General features: G+C 51.1%; 7 protein-coding genes across 7 annotated transcripts; 4 read left to right on the top strand and 3 right to left on the bottom strand.

Moving 5' to 3' along the window:
- The first annotated feature begins 1,197 nt into the window (after nt 1-1,197).
- Nucleotides 1,198-2,329, top strand: BDV37DRAFT_173916 (uncharacterized protein). The gene has a single exon (XM_032079387.1). It carries the CDS (start codon nt 1,283-1,285, stop codon nt 2,060-2,062), a length of 780 nt encoding a protein of 259 aa, XP_031945856.1. The 5' UTR covers nt 1,198-1,282; the 3' UTR covers nt 2,063-2,329.
- Nucleotide 2,330: 1 nt separating this feature from the next.
- On the top strand, nt 2,331-4,257 carry BDV37DRAFT_173935 (Zn(II)2Cys6 transcription factor domain-containing protein). The gene is made up of 4 exons (XM_032079388.1): nt 2,331-2,647; nt 2,704-3,234; nt 3,285-3,419; nt 3,472-4,257. Exons 1-4 carry the CDS (start codon nt 2,591-2,593, stop codon nt 4,177-4,179), a joined length of 1,431 nt encoding a protein of 476 aa, XP_031945855.1. The 5' UTR covers nt 2,331-2,590; the 3' UTR covers nt 4,180-4,257.
- BDV37DRAFT_173910 (TspO/MBR family protein) lies at nt 4,258-5,226 on the bottom strand. Its single transcript, XM_032079386.1, has 2 exons — nt 4,851-5,226; nt 4,258-4,790 (listed from the first exon to the last, which is right to left on the bottom strand). The coding sequence occupies exons 1-2, from the start codon at nt 4,951-4,953 to the stop codon at nt 4,336-4,338; spliced, it is 558 nt and encodes a 185-aa protein (XP_031945854.1). The 5' UTR covers nt 4,954-5,226; the 3' UTR covers nt 4,258-4,335.
- A 273-nt stretch (nt 5,227-5,499) lies between these two features.
- Nucleotides 5,500-7,831, top strand: BDV37DRAFT_268527 (Zn(II)2Cys6 transcription factor; the record flags this gene model as incomplete). The annotated part of the gene is made up of 6 exons (XM_032084202.1): nt 5,500-6,056; nt 6,156-6,412; nt 6,464-6,695; nt 6,745-7,617; nt 7,668-7,738; nt 7,788-7,831. The coding sequence occupies 6 exons, from the start codon at nt 5,500-5,502 to the stop codon at nt 7,829-7,831; spliced, it is 2,034 nt and encodes a 677-aa protein (XP_031945853.1).
- Nucleotides 7,832-7,957: 126 nt separating this feature from the next.
- BDV37DRAFT_173907 (UbiD family decarboxylase) lies at nt 7,958-9,908 on the bottom strand. Its single transcript, XM_032079385.1, has one exon. The coding sequence runs from the start codon at nt 9,807-9,809 to the stop codon at nt 8,298-8,300; it is 1,512 nt and encodes a 503-aa protein (XP_031945852.1). The 5' UTR covers nt 9,810-9,908; the 3' UTR covers nt 7,958-8,297.
- A 421-nt stretch (nt 9,909-10,329) lies between these two features.
- On the top strand, nt 10,330-11,442 carry BDV37DRAFT_173905 (UbiX family flavin prenyltransferase). The gene has a single exon (XM_032079384.1). The coding sequence runs from the start codon at nt 10,473-10,475 to the stop codon at nt 11,193-11,195; it is 723 nt and encodes a 240-aa protein (XP_031945851.1). The 5' UTR covers nt 10,330-10,472; the 3' UTR covers nt 11,196-11,442.
- Nucleotides 11,443-11,875: 433 nt separating this feature from the next.
- On the bottom strand, nt 11,876-12,778 carry BDV37DRAFT_279017 (putative isochorismatase family hydrolase; the record flags this gene model as incomplete). Its single annotated transcript, XM_032086231.1, has 4 exons — nt 11,876-11,966; nt 12,025-12,244; nt 12,311-12,623; nt 12,689-12,778. The coding sequence occupies 4 exons, from the start codon at nt 12,776-12,778 to the stop codon at nt 11,876-11,878; spliced, it is 714 nt and encodes a 237-aa protein (XP_031945850.1).
- Between the last annotated feature and the right edge of the window lie 510 nt (nt 12,779-13,288).

The raw sequence follows: 13,288 nt of genomic DNA, 5'->3' as shown, positions 1-13,288 counted from the left end.
GGACTATATCCTCCATATTGTGCTAAATAAATTGAGTTGCACCGTAGAAGAGAGATATATATATCCCCCCTGCAAGTGGTGGAACGAACATGTTCGTGAATTTGATGAGCAAAATGCTAATGGGAAGTCCAAAAGTGCCCAAAGTGATAGCGTGAATGATAAGGAAATGAATGCCAGGGAAGAAGACGTCCTATCCTCTCCCCGCCGATCTCTCGTGGGCTGCGGAGTACAGACAATGCCATTAGATATGTCTGGATGGGGCTGGGTTGAACCCCAGTTGAACCCGTGGTTACTAAACAACAGACAGGACTTTGTCGAGTCTAAGCCAGCTTCGGACTAGGATGCCTCACAAAGGACAAACACGACAAACATGTGGTTATTTTCAAACAATCTCATTCCTACACCACCAGATTGTTGTACTCCGGAGTATGCAGGAAAGGTGATAACGGAGAGTCAAAAAAAAAAAAAAAAAAGAATCCTAGTGAGACGGTCTCGAACTGTGGATTTGCGACTGTCAGTCTTGACTTCTGGATCCAGCCCACTAAGGGGTTGAGGGCGGATCCTTGCCGCCCTGTGGGGCGTACTCTCGAGAAGCTCTGGGAACACTGTGCCTTGGAATGTTGGTCTTGCTTCAGCGGTCTGGTAAGGATAACAGCGTGTTTCATAGCAGAGCGCCTCGTGTTCCGCTATTATTTTATTGTAAGTCATTGCATTCATATCCCCGTCCTATGGAGCTAGAGACTATGGTAGACATGAGCATGATTGTGCTTTCCTACGCTGTAGACTTCTAGCCCTGTTAGGTCTGTTCCAACTGGCCAGGGTCTTATTGGGATTCCGTGCTTGATTGAGCTAGCGACAGACAAACTAAGTGAGAGGTCTTTGTTATCCTCTATGGTGTGATAGTGCATCGCCCTCCACCGCGTCATAGGGCTCAACGTGACAGGTGGCTGAGGGGAACCCTGTCCGAATGGGGATAAAAAAAGATCAGAATGCATGCTTAGCGTCCATAGGGCCAATCAGACGGAAGATATGGGTCTAAGCCACGGGGACCAGTGACCAATCAGCGTCTGTCCTCGTGTTGGAGCGCTGAGTGGCGCCAAAAAAGGTTAGCGTCGCTGTAGGGTGAGATTCGGCCTCAAAGTAGATATAAACATGGAGAAACACGACGGTCTCAAGTGCATCTTCAATCTACAATCACTCTTCTACGCTACCAAACTATCACAATCAACCTTTTTTCATTGTCCAGATCCTTTCAATACTCTACATTCTACAACAGAACACCATGTCATCTTATCCCACCGATGAGAAAACCAGAGGGTTCTCGCACCCGATTTACTCATCTCACAAGTATAAAATGTCGCAGCAACAGCAGTACCATCCCAGTCACTCTGCACCAGTACCTCCTCCATACCCTGGACAGTTTCAGCCGATGCCAGGAAATCCGCCATATGGATACCCTCCCCAGCCCTATCAGCAACCAATGATGGGCAACCCTCAGTACCCTCCACAGCCGCATCACACCCAAAATGCAGTGCGCTCCCTGAAAGTCGAGTTCTCCAGTTGGACATCTAGACATCTTGCTATCAATGATCTTGGGCAAGGCTCGTTGCTCTATACGGCCGACCTGCACAGCCGAAGCCCACAGATGGAATTCAAGAATGCCACAACGAACCATACCATCGCCACGGTGCACCTCCGGACTCTAAAGCCAGAGATTGATATCAAGCTTCACGGCCGAGACATTCATCTTCGCGTGCGCGGCACTATGAAGAACGCAACCTCATATGAGTCGCTGGCGTTCCCCAACACGTATTTTACATGGAAGGACACCAGTGCATGGAAGTTCCTCAACTTTGAATGTGTGGACCAAAACAACGTTACTGTAGCCCGGTTCAAGCCGCATTCCTCTTTCTCCATGCGCAAGCTGGGCCAATTAGACATTCTGATTCCGCCGGCGACCAGTGGAGTTGCTATGGACGAACTGATGCTCACGGGTGTGTCGTTTATGTATTACGCATACTTGCAGCATACGCGGAACACCACTGTCGCTGTCACTGCCTGAGTCATCACGCTCTACACTTGACGGAACCTGCCGTGATTTGGTGATCATCTTTTCTTTGGATTCATATATTTGTTTTATTTATTCTTTGCTTTTCCAGCGTCTGTTTCGTTTTACCCAATCCATTTTTTTTCTTCTCTTCCTCCCATTTTCATTTTCAAATTTTTTTTTTTTATCCCTGAACGTATGGCATCTTGTGGATTATTTGTGGAATAAAATACCCGGGCTCATGTATGAAGAATCTCAAGTATCATTTAGACGGTGACCAATTATACGCAAAATTTAGAAAATGGAAAAATCCCTCGACTTGGCTTGTTCTTGTTATTTTGCCCCATGGGCGGTACTATTGGCCAACGTTCAACCCATGGCTGATCCTTAAATCTTACCGACTATAGAGCTGAAAAGTGCTCACACTCACAGCCTCAATGTCAGCCTTGCCAAGCGACGGCTTAAGGCTTGGCACCTGCTATATCTTATCAGCCCGATACCGAACCATGTCCCCCCAACGATGCGCCGCTGACAGCGAACACCATGCCCGGAGTACCATCAGGACGGGCGTGTGAAGGCTGTCGTCGCCAGAAGAAAAAGGTAGGTAGTGAAGATATCTCCTGGTATACCATCAGTGGCTTATGTCTCGGCTCTAGTGCGACGAGAAGCAACCAACCTGTTCACGATGTCTCCGATTAAACATACCATGTATTGGATCCGGACAGCGGAGATTCAAGTTCCAACAGGAGTACACCATCCCGATAATGGTAAAGAAGGGAAAGCTTAAAGAACAGTGTTCAAAGGACCAGACAAGTTCTAGCAGCGACGAGGAACGTACAGAAGTGTGCCGGGTCTCCCCACACCCAAGCAATGCCCTGACAGTATTGAGTCAAGCCTTTGTGCGAGCTATACACCCGTCGACGGACATCCGATGGAATCTTGCCTGGATGTATGGGGGCTTTTTGCGGGATGTGCCGCCTCGACTGGGCACAAACGAGGCCCTGGACACCGCCGCGGATGCAGTGATATCTATGCATTCGGATTTCTGCGTCACGCGGAAGCTCTCTGTCCAGGCCCTCAGTAAGTACGGTCGTGCGTTAAATACCCTTCATACCTATCTGGATGACCCGGTCAAGGCGGCTAGCACCGACACGTTATGCGCGGTCACAATACTCTTGCTCTGCCAGGTTCACAATTCCCCGTACTATGGGATGGGCTTGTTACTGACAATGGACAGGGATTTCTACCCGGCCATGGCAAAATTCAATCGGGCCATGCGGAGGGGGCTGCACAGATTCTGAAGGCGCGGAAGAATTTCCGGCCCCGAGATGACTTCGAGGCAAAGCTACTCCTGACGTTGCGCGGGCCTGTGGTATGGCTGCCATGATCCAAAAGCAAGGGATGATTACTGAATCGAACAACAGCTCTTTGAAGGTCTATTCGTCAACAGCATCGACCTTAGCGGCGAGGAGTACGAAAGCCTGGTGGAAAGCGATCTCGATGCGGGCACGCCGGACGGGCAGATGATGCGCTGTCTTGCACGAGTCCCCGGGATTCGAGAGCGCATTGCAGCGACCATGCCGGGTGATGCTGGTTTTGAGTCACTACGGCAGGAAGCTCGGGACCTCTATGAGAGCTACCAGGGAGTTCTGACGGCATTACAAGCCAGAACAACTTCGGTCGAGACGCCGCTTGCCACCGGGTCTATGTATCGTATGTGCACACTCCTTCATGCGCAGTATCAACGCATGTATGGACTTGGTCTTACCGTGGCCATTATCCTGAACTGCCTGGCCCGGGCGCTGGACCCAGACGACCCTGTACTCCCTGTCGAATCGACTTACTTCGCGCAGGAGATCGTCCTTTTGTCGGACAGTCAGGTGGCCTTTCGTCCCTTGGGGTCCTTTTATATGCTGATTTGCCTCTTGACCGCGAGAGTGGGCACCACGGATAAGATCCTCCGGACTACGGCTGAAAGGGCTTTGGATAGCTATCAGCGCGAGTTCGATGGGCGGCGTGCCGCTGAGACAATAGCAGAATTTGAGGAAAAAGTGCAGCACCTGTCAATTTTTTCTGAAAATGTAGAGGGCAATAGAATGATTCACTGGGAGTCTAGGTTACTTGAGGTTTAGCATAGCACATCATCCATTCTTGTTTTGGCCTTGCCTGGCATTGCATAGCTGATACGTAGAAATAAATGTAGCCTGGAGGTAGAAGATACAGCGAGAAAAGCAGTCATGAAAGATGCAAATATCAGATTGGTAAAAATACAGAACCACGACGTGTATTTACTGATCCTTCGGCTTTTCTCCGATGGTCCACTTATTCAATACTCCCACACCGGCATTGAGATACGTCGCAAATGCTAGCCATCCCGCGTAGGGGACCATGAGCCAAAAGGCCGTGCGATCCGTCTTCCACCAGGTCTGCATCAGAGCTGCCACGTTCCCTCCCAACAGCAACATATCCGCCAATGCCCAGGCAGGGCGACGGATCCCAAAGAAGAGGGGCATCCAGAGGTAGTTGAGCACTAGCTGTGATGTGTAAAGCGTTTGCCAATTCGTACCCAAGCTCTGTGCAGCGGTGGAGGAGGTCAGGGCGCTATATCCGGTCACTGTCGCGTGGTGAGCGGCGTATCCCATTGCCCCGTAGAGGACGGTCCACATTGGTGCAAATAGCCATGCGGGAGGGTAGAAGGTCGGCTTTTGAAGTGATTTGTAAGTTCGCTTGGTTTTCCCTGTGCCTGTAAAGAGTTTTAACGTGGTCGATCCCCTTATTATTAGTCTTTTCAGGTGTAACTCACGGTTGACCAGATAACCGACTAACATCCCGACCGTGGTAGGAGCTGTGACAGAAAGGATTGGCGAGGTAAAGACCTCTCGGGGAAGTGCTATCGACCAAGCCATCGTGGGCAATCGATTGTGTAACCCAGCAAAAGCGATATTGAGCTTGACGAAGATGGTGGGTTTGGGTGTTCCTTGAGACGCGGCGAGCGCCTTGGTTATAAGTGCGTGTCAGCGCCCTGGCGGAGACTGACGTCATTGTGTTTAATGCTAACATACGGCGCCAATGACATCGCGACAAGATGGGCCAGACGACAATGGATACCAGCTTATTGGAGAATGGGGGCTCAGGCGTGACACTCTTTTTCTTTAGTCTCTGGTGTACTGTTAGTCGTCGACTGTCTATGTTCATCATGTCCTTCTTGCTGATGGACGTTGGAAAGTGTAAACATAGCAAACACCTACCTCCTATCTTATCGCCATGTGATGTCACGGGATCCCGATGGAAATGCCGAGTTTCCGGATCGAGAGTGGATCCTCCAGTCTTTAGAGTTGAGCATGGCTCCGATATGAATGACCACTGCGAACCTTTCCTTCACTTTTCACTCTTCATGTACTGAGTGTACCAATTCATGACCAACTGAATGAATCAATGAATGAACAAGTGACATGAATCACCGCAGTCCCGATGTGCAGCGCCAAGAGATCGACCGGGTGCTGCAACTAAAGCGGAAGCAGCGCGAGGCTAAGGCCTGTTATCCTTGTCGCCAGCGTAAAGTCAAGTGCGATAGCGGTCATCCTTGCCGAACATGTCAAAAGCGTGGCCATCCACATATTTGTGCCTATGATGTGTCGAAGGACTCGTCGCGACACTCGTTCCCCCGGTCGGGGAGGGTGGATCCCACTCATGCATTGTCGTCGCATCGACTGGCCGGCATTACTACTTCCCCGCTGACTCCATCACCGTCGGCACTTAATGGAGCGGAAACCGAACGAGCGCAGCCGCTGGATGCGACTTCACCATCGGGAGCTGCTCCGAGTTCGGACTCAACCAGCCGTGATCGCTCGTCTGATTATGTCTTCTCGGGGCAGAACTCTGTGGTCTCCATTCTCCGGCTCCAAGACCCCGACGGCTCCATTGCCCGAGAGGCAGGGTCTGTGTTGGGCCTGCAGAACACATACGAGTATTATCCATTCCTGGACATCAAGAATCCCACAGATCGTTGGTGTGCCCTTCTGGACATACTCCCTCAGAGAACCGAGATCTTGAAGTAGGCTCGGCCTCCGCCAGTGACTGAAGAACGAACGGCATTAACGGGGAATAGGTTCTTTCACCACCATCGCTTGTCGGCACACCCTTTCAATCCAATCTTGGTAGATATTGATGGGGTTGAGTCCGCCATATGCACCTTTTTGGAATCGGTTGCATCTGGGGAACTGAGTAACCCAAACAGAATCTCGGAGCGCTGGTCTTCCGATAAGTCCATTGGTCTCATCAGCCTCCTTTTGGCGACCTTGGCTTCCGGTGCTCACTTTTCAGATCTCGAAAACCCACAACGCTCGGAAGTATGCCAGGATCTCGGTATGATACGGCAACGATTTTTCGCTGGAGCTAATCGCTAATGGTGAACAGTACGTCGATCATTCCAGGCCCTGAGATTGGCAAATTTTCTTTTCAGGCCCTCCCTGGACATTGTTCAAGCTATGCTCATTTTAGGGAACATGTTGCAAAATAATGGGCAGTCTGACGCAGCCTGGGCGTTGCTGGGGACCACCGTCCGCTTAGCCCAAGCTGTCGGCTTACACACTGAACGCGGCACTTCACATTTGCCAGAAAGTGTCCGTTCAAAGGCTAAGAAGCTATGGTAGGATGTGAGCCAGTCACAGTAAAATTGAATGTGCTGACCCGTCAAGGTCCATGACTGTTTGGCAGGACTGCTTATTGAGCCTCTGCTATGACCGTCCACCAGTAGTCTCCATCTCGGGCTGGCAGCAGAGCCTTAATCCCACACCTGCATTGGCATTGTCATTCACGGATGTGATGCACTTCCTTTGTCAGCTGGGTCTCGATATCGCCAAGGCTCAGGAGCCTGAGCATTGGGATTTGACGCGCGCCACCAAGTTACTGAGCGCGTTAGATAATGTCTACAGCCGTGCTCAGCCCCATCTGCTCTCCCGAGAACATTGCCATTGCTTACAGGAGCACCAGGAGCACCTCGCCCTTCGGATGCATATGTCATTTTGTGTATCAGTGCTCTGTCGGCCGACCATCCGAAGTTCGCCCAGCCATTCGGATGACCCTCGGTATAGCCGCCTACGACTCCGAGCCAAGGATAGCCTTGTGAGTGCATCGAATGCGTTCTTGGACTTCCAAACTTTGAGCATCGTGCCCTTGCGAACCTGGTCAATGGTACACACAGTCTTGAGCTCTACATTGCTCCTCTGTATGTGGCAGGAAACTCGGAATGACGATGAATGTCGAGACTTGCAGCAGAGAGTGATCACGGTATTCTCAACGGCGGATCCCTCAAGGAAGGACACCATCGGCGGATCAGATGATGGCCAGTGGTTGTCTGCGCGACATATCCGTGCCCTTGTGACCCTGAGAAATGCTGTGCATAACGCGCCGCTTAATGCAGCTGGTCAAGAGGGTAATGGGTCGCAAGGGGAAGGCCAAACTACCTGCCCCCCCTTGAATCCTCATGTCAATGAACTTGTAGCTCAAGATCCCATGTTTATGCCCGGATTCGGCCTTGGTGGGGGGTTGACCATGGGGGATGGAAACTAGTAAGTCGGTTCGACCTGGCCTGTAAGATCTGGTGATTGATAAAAGACAGCTTTCCGGACGGTATGCTAGACAATACAACGGATTTCTCCCCATTGACCTATTTGGATTCGATAATGAACGGTAGGTGCGCCCGCTTGTCTCAGTTGCCATGTACTGACGTCGTCAAAAGTTCCATTATTCAATATCTCCGAAGACAATGCGTTCTTAGAATAGCTTGCACTTATAGCGACATTTAGATTCAATACCGATGCATGATTACGGATATTATTAACCCATCAGATTGGTGTTCTGCCAATTAGCAGAAACACCACGGGCACCCGTAAAAATACAAGACGTGGTGCCTTCATCTTACAAACAGCAGTCATCGAGTCTTATACGGCGTGCAAAATATGCAACTCGCGTCATCTAGGACTGGGGCCTCTCCGTTACGATGGTAGAAGTCATCCTCTGCCTACCTCCGCACAACCTATCACTTCAGCTCTTTGCGCCAGTCAGCACAACGTCCCCTCCGAGGTTCCACAGCAGGTGTGCCGTGCGATACCTTTATTTCTCTAAAGCATGTGGATAGAAAGGCCCAGTTTCCTATCGCGTTTCTCTTTCAAAACAAACTATCCTCGTTGACTCATTCTATTACCAAGCAACCCCACTATTTATATGCCTAATATACTGTACACATAATTTATTCCTGTCTTCTGAATCCCAAAGCCTCCCAGTTGGCCCTCACCTTTGCTTTGATCTCCTCCGGATAGGAGTGCTCAAAGTCAGCGGCTTCCCAATCAGCGCCCGTGGTGTACTCCTTGGGCATCAGAGCGTCGGAAACAACCTTGCCACCCGTGGTGGGTGAGCCTGTGCCGTGGCCCATGTAAGGGATGAGCGGGAATCCCCGGACGTCCTCAAAGAATGTCTCATCTGCATTGGGGCGACACCGCGTCGCGAAAGCCCACATGACATCTTTCCACTCATACGGATCAATATCATCGCCAACCAGGACCAAGCGGTGGATGGTGTACCCGGCCTTATGGTTAAACACCACATCTCCGACCCATTTTTGAAGCTCTTTTGGTGTTAGCTTCATTTCACGAAGCTTGGCGGTATCGACTTTGAGAGCCACCCAGGTAACCTGTGCCTCGAAGGGCGAAAATGTGTCAGTGATAGGGAGGCCAGCTAGCTGGCAGATTTTGCGGATTTCGGCTGCGGCCAAGGAGCCAATCATAGTATGGGTCTCGTCGGTCAGGCGACCACAGGCGGACATGGGAAGGATGGCATCAGTGCGGTAGGTGATTTTGTTGACCTTGTAAACGGGACACTTGTGGCTATCGCCGGGGAAAACGTAGCCATGCATTTCACCGAAGGGGCCCTCGTCGGCAGTTTCAGTAATGGAGAGGGTACCCTCAAGCACGATCTCCGCATTAGCGGGAACGTACAGATGGTTGGTATCACACTTGACGAGCTCCAAGGCGCGACCAGTCATGGCACCAACATACCCAGCCTCAGTAACACTGTCCGGGATGGGCATCGATGAGGCCATGATAGCGGCAGGAGGAACTCCGAAGCATAGAGCCCATGGGACATCCTTGCCCTCCTCTTTCCACATTTGGTGGATTTGCCAGATATGTTGGGGTTCAATCACCAACCCGGTCAGGTGGTTCTTGTCCTTGACCATCGCACGGGCGATAGACCAGTTGGTCCATTTCCCATCAGGAGACTGCACAACATGCATACCGTATGTTTGTAAGTATTTTCCACCGTCGGACTTGTGCACCATCGGCACTGGGAGTGCTGTGAGATCGATTTCATCGCCTTCAAGACAATTCTCCTTTACGGGACCGGTTTCGACAATCTTAGGGTCAATGGGAGGTAGCCGGGAAGCGGAGAGCATCTTGTCAAGGATCTCCTTCATGCTAGCGGTAGGGGGCAGGGCCAGGTGGCGGGCGAGACGGCCGTAGCGGTCTCGTTTGGACTTTCTGAGAGAGCCGGGAGCGCCCAGGATACGGAACAGGCCATTCTTTCCCATGCCTTTGAGGTTGTTGAAGAGGGGGGCCTTGTCGTCGGTTTCGCAGACAAGACGAGTGATCGCGGCGGCTTCCAGGTTCGAGTCGACTTCGGTGTTGATCTCGACCAGGTCATCGTCGGCCCTGAGGGCTTCGACGAAAGCGCGGAAGGAATGATCGACTTCGGTAGACGCGGCCATATTTGCTTCGCTGGTACAGATGGTAAAATACAAGTTTAGACTGTTATTCGATGGAATTGTGTGGGTGTTGGTGTGTCGGCCACTGCCAGGATCTCCCCTGGACTTATATACACCGGCATCTTGCCCATTACGGATAATCGGCAGCTGTGCATTCCCCGATTAGGTACTGGATGGTACGTCTTCTAGCGTCGAATCTTCTCAAATGCTTGTTTGGTCCTGCCGAAAGGATGCTCGGGGCCTCGGACGTGGGTAGAGTTCATTCAGCTCGGAGGCTCGGAAAGCGCTCCAGGACATGCGTCTGGACCCACCAGTGATATAATCATGTAAGGAACAGAAACTTAATCCACTGTTTCGGAACTCGGTGGCTCGGAGATTCATTCATCTTTGATGCAGGGTCTCTCAAAAGGCCGATATCAGAGGATCTGGTAGAAGAGGATCCCGAACCATTTCCATGTTTTCTGATCTGTCCGTTGTCTTTCCGGCAAGGGACATCCGGTGTTTGCTATAAATACACAGACATCGCAGTGCATTCGGATCATCATCTCATCCATACGACAGTGAAGACTACGGCAACTACTACTACACCCAATATCAAGCTTTCTGCGGACCCAATCCAAATCCTGACCTACATATTATCTTGGTACTTTTGATTAAAATTTCACAATGCTCCCCTCTTTCCTTCCTTCTGGCACGAATACGCCAAACTCCGGCCGTCATAGCCCTGAAAACGCATCCGAAACCCAATCAACCAGACAATCCGCACCGGCCGAGCACCCAGTCACCCCAATGCCTCCAGTACCAACTGGCGGTCGACGTAAGCGAATCGTGGTAGCCATGACTGGAGCCACAGGATCAATTCTCGGGATCAAGGTCCTCATCGCCCTCCGCCGACTCAATGTCGAAACACACCTCGTCATCAGCAAATGGGCCGAAGCAACCATAAAATACGAAACAGACTATCACCCGCGGAATGTGCGCGCCCTGGCAGACTATGTCCACAGTATTAACGACATGGCTGCGCCCGTATCCAGCGGCTCCTTCAAGACCGACGGCATGATCGTTGTCCCCTGCTCCATGAAGACCCTGGCCGCCATCAACTCCGGCTTCTGCGAGGATCTGATCTCCCGGACTGCAGATGTCATGCTGAAGGAGCGCCGAAAGCTGGTCCTTGTTGCCAGAGAAACCCCCCTGAGTGACATCCATCTTCGCAATATGCTTTCTGTATCTCAGGCTGGCGCTATCATCTTCCCGCCTGTACCGGCTTACTATATCAAGGCGGCGTCTGTGGATGAACTTGTGGATCAGAGTGTTGGTCGCATGCTGGATCTGTTTGATCTGGATACGGCCGACTTTGCTAGGTGGGAGGGCTGGCAAAAGGACAACTGAAACTGGCAAACGCAGTATCGCTTATACTTCGCCACAAACGCCTAAGTGCACATCGATGGCGCTTGTTTTCGACTTGGCAAATCACCATACCTGGCTTAATTTTAGGCGCAAAAGGGAAGGCACAGAATGGCATTGTGTTACATTGTACGATTGGGAAGGATTGTTATTTGGAAGCATGAAGGCGTTATTGGGGCTAAGCGTTCTATAGTTTATTTTTTATTTATAAAAATGAGATCCATCATCCGCACTTTTATCTTTTTTCGTATTCATCAAATCGAGAGTAAGATCATTAGGAGGCCATTTTTTGATTTCTTGGGCGGGGCCAGGTGGATGGCTGTTTGAGGCATATGGCCGAATTCTAGAAGACCGAGGCATGGAGAAGGGCCATGTTGCCTACCTGGTTCTCTTTATATGGCGGAGGGATAAATTGGTTAGATAGCCTGAGGCAAAAGGGATGTTGTGGAATAGTGAGTAGGTAAAGAGACTGGATCTGGAAGTGCTGGGAAATAGTTCTGTTAAATTAGATTCCCTGAGCCGGTTTCCTTCTATTTATAGCCTATATCTCTCTATCCCATCAACCTCCCATGAACATTGGATGTCCCTATCCTTTCCACCTAGACTGACTAGTCTATTGTGATATACTCACTTGGATTCTTGCCTTGGTTGACGTCGGATCTACCTTAGATCAAGGTCGACTCGACGGGAGCCAGGGTTCCATTCTCAATGGCACCAGCATGGTGGCGGGCAACCAGGCCGTAAGCGAATTGGTACCTGGAGAAGCGTCAGATCAGTAATTTGGACAGGAAAGAGAAGTATGGTGATATCGTACTTGTCAAGCATAGGAAGCACCTCGGTCAAGCCGGGGGTATTTCTCCAATCCCTCATCAGATCGGTAACGATGCCGAAGAGACCCATCAGAGTGACACCGGCCTTCTCCATACGGCGGTTGGCATCCTCAGCCAGGCGGGGATCGAAAGTACCACTGGCCTCGGTGTTGGCGAAGACCTCGTAACCCTCGTCGATGAGGGAAAGAGCAAGGAATGCAGTGCCTGTCCAATTCAACATTTAGCAAATGCCACCACTCCAATCGATATACGTGAAGAAGGCAGACGTACAAACTTCAGTGACGATACCACCGATGATCAGCTGCTTCTTGCCAGTGGCCCGGACGGCAGCACGGAACTCCTCGTTGTCCCAGGCGTTGACCTCACCCTGGCGCTGAACCAGGGTGGCGTTGGGGTGCATATCCTGGATCTCCTTGAGCAGGAGACCGTTGGGACCAGTGTCAGAGGAGGTGGTCAGGACGGTGGGCAGGTCAAAGACGTTTCCGACGGCGGCGTGGGCCAGCATGTTGTTGCGGAAGTCATTAGTGCCGTAGTCGCGCACCAGCTGGGCGAGGCCGACCTGGTGATCAATGACGAGCAGGGCCTGACATGGACCGTTAGTATGTGCGTGACTAGGAAGGTTCTTCATGAGAAGCACATGAGGCATACCGCGTTGTCCTTGTCAATTCTGTTCCACGCCAGGGCGGGGACAGAGGCTCCGAGGAGCGCAATGGTCTGGAAGATCTTGCTGAGCTGCATTTTTCTGGGTTTGTCTTGAGAGATAGAAAGCTATTGTTGCTCAATGGATCTGGTGCTGCCTGGGAAAAGAACCTGGATGGTGAGGAGAAGCCATCTGTTTATATAGTGTGCCGAAATTGCCATCCGACGCTAGAATGAGCCTTCAAAGCATGTACATAGCATTGGCAATATCGAAAACTTTTCAAGTTATCATTATCAACTATTGGATAATCTTTTGGTCAGCCTTCAGAATGCTGGCGGGCGTCTTGGCATGCATGGGCCGTAGTGGGACCAGCATCGCTTAGCACTGCTTATACAATTCTGACAAGACCCTTCTTGGCGGCCGACCCTTCCCTGATATGGCTTTTTAACGGCAGGGTAGTTTTGGCCAACCAATACCACCACGGCAGGAGAAATTAGCTAGGACCCAAATTTGTGAAGAATAGACACTTAACGGTCCGGGGTACCCGCACAAATCGACGATTCTCCCCTGGAATGGCCCACGGTTGGAGAGTAGTGCTGCTTTGGCGC

This window comes from Aspergillus pseudonomiae (genome assembly GCF_009193645.1).
Source record: "Aspergillus pseudonomiae strain CBS 119388 unplaced genomic scaffold BDV37scaffold_6, whole genome shotgun sequence".
In the NCBI taxonomy this organism is placed as follows: Eukaryota; Fungi; Ascomycota; class Eurotiomycetes; order Eurotiales; family Aspergillaceae; genus Aspergillus; species Aspergillus pseudonomiae.
The sequence above is the reverse complement of the archived record's forward strand: the minus strand, read 5'-3'. Positions and strand labels throughout refer to the sequence as shown.

Bases quoted from the DNA above. Each gene is read 5' to 3' on its own strand.
- BDV37DRAFT_173907 (XM_032079385.1), bottom strand. From the start codon at position 9,809: ATGGCCGCGTCTACCGAAGTCGATCATTCCTTCCGCGCTTTCGTCGAA.
- BDV37DRAFT_173935 (XM_032079388.1), top strand. From the start codon at position 2,591: ATGCCCGGAGTACCATCAGGACGGGCGTGTGAAGGCTGTCGTCGCCAG. The intron at 2,648-2,703 runs GTAGGTAGTGAA...TCTCGGCTCTAG, and splicing joins GTCGTCGCCAGAAGAAAAAG to TGCGACGAGAAGCAACCAAC. The intron at 3,235-3,284 runs GTTCACAATTCC...GACAATGGACAG, and splicing joins CAATACTCTTGCTCTGCCAG to GGATTTCTACCCGGCCATGG.
- BDV37DRAFT_173916 (XM_032079387.1), top strand. From the start codon at position 1,283: ATGTCATCTTATCCCACCGATGAGAAAACCAGAGGGTTCTCGCACCCG.
- BDV37DRAFT_173905 (XM_032079384.1), top strand. From the start codon at position 10,473: ATGCTCCCCTCTTTCCTTCCTTCTGGCACGAATACGCCAAACTCCGGC.
- BDV37DRAFT_173910 (XM_032079386.1), bottom strand. From the start codon at position 4,953: ATGGCTTGGTCGATAGCACTTCCCCGAGAGGTCTTTACCTCGCCAATC. The intron at 4,791-4,850 runs GTGAGTTACACC...AACTCTTTACAG, and splicing joins AGTCGGTTATCTGGTCAACC to GCACAGGGAAAACCAAGCGA.